The sequence below is a fragment of the Triticum dicoccoides genome, chromosome 2A, assembly GCF_002162155.2.
Source record: "Triticum dicoccoides isolate Atlit2015 ecotype Zavitan chromosome 2A, WEW_v2.0, whole genome shotgun sequence".
NCBI classification, from domain to species: Eukaryota; Viridiplantae; Streptophyta; class Magnoliopsida; order Poales; family Poaceae; genus Triticum; species Triticum dicoccoides.
Window position 1 is genome coordinate 424908954 of NC_041382.1, and position 4362 is coordinate 424913315.

The window sequence follows — 4362 nt, forward strand, 5'->3', positions numbered from 1 at the left end:
TCCTCTATTTCTTTGTTAACAAAAGGGTAGTTTTTATTACTAATCATTATTTGTTTGGTGGCAGTGATAAGTGGCCTACCTAACATTGATGTAGTACCTGATGCTTTCTTATACAATATTCAGCAGATCAGATGTTTGTCCCTAGCGCAACAAGAGCCCATGGCCAAATTGAAATAAATGCATAGTACTAAATAGTTCACTTGCCTCTACTACCTTAAAGTCAAGCCAGGTCATGGTACATTCACTAATTATATTTTGTGGACAAAACTGCTTCCTAAATGTACAAGAAATTTGCAGCTCATTCTCCCTCCCTTGAACCTCTGGTCTGGAGGAAAATTGAAAAGGGGAAGAAGAAGAAGAATAAAAAGGTGGGAAAACAATTGAGGACAACTCTATACATATTTGCACAATTGAAGTGATCCTGATTGTTGAGTTGAGAACTTTAGAGTGTTGAATACTTCATGGATCAAGTATTATGCTTCCACACCTACACTTCCATCTCAGAGGTTTGTAGTCCGAGATGCCACCATTGTCCTTGTAGGCAGCGAGCATCGCTGCATCGATGTCACTCGCCGCATCATGGTGTTCTCGGCCAGCTCTCTGCTTGTGATCCTGTGGCACTATGGGCACCTGCACTGCCTTGCAGTGGCCACAAGACATGCACACACTCTCACACCTTGGTGGCCTTGATCCGATCAGGCCCCTCCGTTCCATCTTCATCATCTCCCCTCTGTGTCCCCCTTTCTCCTCCTATGACATTAATAAACAATGCTTAATTAGCACTGTAGCACAAGCAAAGGTCCATCAGACAATAGCAACAACTTGTTGATTATTTGTACCTTACTGCTGCCAATCTCTAGTAACCTCAGTGGCAACCTCCCTGTGATAGAAATTGAGAAAGTATAGTTGAGTAAGAAACTACCATGGAAATGTGGAATGACTGTTTCAAACTAGAAACATTGAGATGAGCACTAGAGGTCTTACCAGCATCTGAATGTGCTGACTCCATGGAGGGGAGGAGGAGGAGGACTGAGAGGAAGAACAGAGGCAACGACATATGGGTACTGCCACTGCATTGCAAAAGATGGACCATTCTTGTCTGTGTTGAACCTTCTTAATTAAACTAGCTCAATCGGTTTTTCCGGCCCCTATGGAAAACTGATCCGAATCTTCCAGCGGCTAGCTAGACCTCTATCAGCGGTTTCATTGCATCAATATCGAGTTCATAGCAAGACTTCTAGTGTGGTATGTTGTGGTTTGGTGGGGGAGATGAGATGAGATAGATGAGGAGGAAGAAGGGCAGTGCTAAATAGGATAGAATATTTGGGACTGGGGTTGAAAAAAATAGTTCTAGCATATTCGGGTGCGGGTTGTGGGGGATTAGCTAGCTATTTCCAGGTACAGACTCTGGAGTGCATTCATAATAATCTTGTCGGTGGTGAGTTTAGTATCTCGTGTGCGTGTCGTTCGTGTGTCCGGAGGGGCATATCACTTACTCTTTTTTAGGGGTGCATATCATTTACCTAGCTCATCTTCGTCTCGACTTGGGCTAAGAGCATTCTACAACCAGACTGAAATAATTTCAACCTTATATGTCCCTAACACATTTTTGTTCGAAAAGAGGTGCTTGCCCGGTCATAGACTAAGGCCCTTACAGATCTGGCACGAGTTCCAGACCAAATAAGTAGAACGAAGTACGGAATAGCAAGTACAAGCGATACAAGCCCGAAGGCGAAGATAAGCGACGCAGCGCCCAGTCAAAAAGGGGAAACATCGGGCTCTCAAGGTAGCATAGTCAAGTGTCATGCCATAGGTTCCCCTTGTGTTGCTCAACGAAACTCAGTACACTTTGCTCGCACCTTTGCTGCGAGCCCCTCCACGTGCCTTCTGTCTTGTGCCCTTGATAGAGGTTTCCAGAGCTGCAAGAAAGACACCAGTTTGTATGATAGATCAGCCGGGTGTTTGATGTATACTCCTTTTATCAAATCCTTGTTTCTTGTGGTCTACAAAGCCCACGCCAGTGCCCCATAACCCACCCAGGCGATTCGTCTATCACGCCCGGAGGTGGCCCTGGCCAACCGGTAGAAATGTGAAAACCCACTCGAATTCCATGTGGATCATGTTACCGCCCTCAACGAGCTCCACACGAATTGTGCTATGCTGCACCGAAATATGATATGGTCACGGTCTTCGTTTTCCCCACACCAAATGCATTTTTCATCACCCGGGCCTCTTCGTTTTTGCATTTGATCCCCAAATGCAATTCGGTTACGGGCCACTTGCCATAGGAAAATCTTAATTTTTGTCGGGATGCGCGCATTCCATATCCCGGACATGTCACATGGTGTCATAGACTTGAATATCTCCCTATATAGGGATCTGGTGGAGAAGCGCCCCGATGGCTCCAGGCGCCAGATGACCTCGTCATTACCATGTCCCAATGAATGACATTGCAGACAGAGATGCATGGCCTCCCATTCCGTGCTATCAATTTTTCTGAAAGGACGGCGGAACTGAGGTGCCCATTGACCATGCCGCCATATTTCCGCCACCTTGGCAGATTGGTCTGAGGTGATGGCAAATAATCATGGAAATGCGAGGGATAGCCGGTCCTCCCTACACCACATATCTGTCCAGAAACACATGGCTTTACCATTGTGGATTGTAAATCTAGTCCCGAGACTAAGTAACGGTTGTATCTTCCTAATATCCCTCGCAAATTGAGATAATTTGGTATTCCGCCTGAACTCCACCCCTCCTTGGACCAAGTATTTGGACTTGAATATGTCAAGCCAAAGGCCTCCCTGGCCCCTTAAAATCTTCCAGGCCCACTTTTTCATAAGACACCAATTCATAACTTTGGTGTTGATCACCCCAAGCTGCCAACCTCTTTAGGTTGGCAGATCTTATCCCAACTCACCATATGGTATCTCTGCTTCCCGTTCTCCTTCGCCCAAAAGAACCAGGACTGGGTCTTATTAAGCTTGTCATGAATCCTATCTTGAAGGAGATAAAAACTCATTACGAACATCGGGATATTTGTAAGACAATCGTTTATGAGAACCAGTCGTCCTCCCTAGGCCAGTAATTTACCTTGCCAAGGTTCAATCCTAGCCGCAGTTTTGTCCACCACCGGTTGTAGCTCCCCCATGGTTATCGCCCTAGATGAGATGGGCATTCCGAGGTATTTTATTGGGATGGATCCCAATTCGCAATTCATCATATGGGCTGCCCTAAGTTGGGATTCAAGGTCACCTCCCGTGACAATCACCTCACTCTTTGCAAAGTTGATTTTTAGGCCAGACATCTCCTCAAAGCACACGAGGAGAAATTTGAGGTTCGTAATTTCCCTCTCAGAATTTTTAATAAAGATTAGAGTGTTGTCAGCATATTGGAGATGTGATATTCCTCCTGGGATAATGCCCTGGGCCACCCCAGATATGTGACCCGCCGCCTTGGCGCAATCGAGAATAGCAGCCAAAGCATTAGCTAGGATGTTAAAGAGGAGTGGGGATATAGGATCCCCTTGTCTGACACCTCTCTTATTTCTAAAAAAATGCTCCTATCTCGCCATTGATATTAACTGCCGTCTGGCCCCTTGTACCAGTTGCCACATCTAGCTAGTCCATAGTGGATCAAAGCCTTTCACCCTAAGCACCTCTTCCAGGAATTCCCACCTCACACGATCATAGGCTTTCTCGAAGTCAATATTCAAGATGAACACCTCTTGCTTAGTGTTATTAATTTCGTGCAGCACTTCATGTAGGACAGCCACCCCGTCTAGTATGCTTCTCCCTCTAATAAAAGTTGTTTGGTTTCGGTCAATGATTTTGTTAGCCACTGGCGCCAAGCGAGTTGCAAAGCCCTTGGCCAAGAGTAGGAAACTAACATTGAAAGTAATTGGATGAAATTGTCTAATGTTGTCTTCGAGAGTAGTGCTAGAACCCCATAGTTAAGACGCTTTACGTTGATTCTACCGAGGGTGAATTCATGCACCAAATTGAGGAACTGGGGCCCACCAAATCCTAGAATTTTTTGTAAAAGATTACCGGCAACCCATCGGGCCCCGGTGCTGTGTTCACCCTCATGTTATTTAGGTGAGTGGACACCTCAAGTAAAGTAAAGGGGAGAATTAATGCCAGGTTATCCTCCCTTGAGACCTTCCATTGGGATTCCCACATGTCTGTCCCAAGGGAAGCTGCCCCTCCTGAGGTTGTCCCTAGCAATTGCTTGTAGAAGCTATCAATATGGGCTCTAAGCTCTTCCTCCCCCACGTATAAATTATCCTCATCCGAAAGGGCTCTAATCGTGCATCTATGTCGGCGGCCATTGGCCACCGCGTGGAAGAATTTTGTGCAAGCG

General features: G+C 45.9%; 1 protein-coding gene across 1 annotated transcript; it reads right to left on the reverse strand.

Moving 5' to 3' along the window:
* Window positions 1-235: 235 nt before the first annotated feature.
* Window positions 236-1249, reverse strand: LOC119359427 (EPIDERMAL PATTERNING FACTOR-like protein 2). Its single transcript, XM_037625623.1, has 3 exons — window positions 985-1249; window positions 840-880; window positions 236-750 (listed from the first exon to the last, which is right to left on the reverse strand). The coding sequence occupies exons 1-3, from the start codon at window positions 1091-1093 to the stop codon at window positions 460-462; spliced, it is 441 nt and encodes a 146-aa protein (XP_037481520.1). The 5' UTR covers window positions 1094-1249; the 3' UTR covers window positions 236-459.
* Between the last annotated feature and the right edge of the window lie 3113 nt (window positions 1250-4362).

Excerpts from the sequence above, each read along its gene's own strand:
- LOC119359427 (XM_037625623.1), bottom strand. The coding sequence starts at position 1,093 with ATGGTCCATCTTTTGCAATGCAGTGGCAGTACCCATATGTCGTTGCCT. Across the intron at positions 881-984 it reads GTCAGCACATTCAGATGCTG|GGAGGTTGCCACTGAGGTTA; the intron begins GTAAGACCTCTA and ends TTTCTATCACAG. Across the intron at positions 751-839 it reads TAGAGATTGGCAGCAGTAAG|GAGGAGAAAGGGGGACACAG; the intron begins GTACAAATAATC and ends TTAATGTCATAG.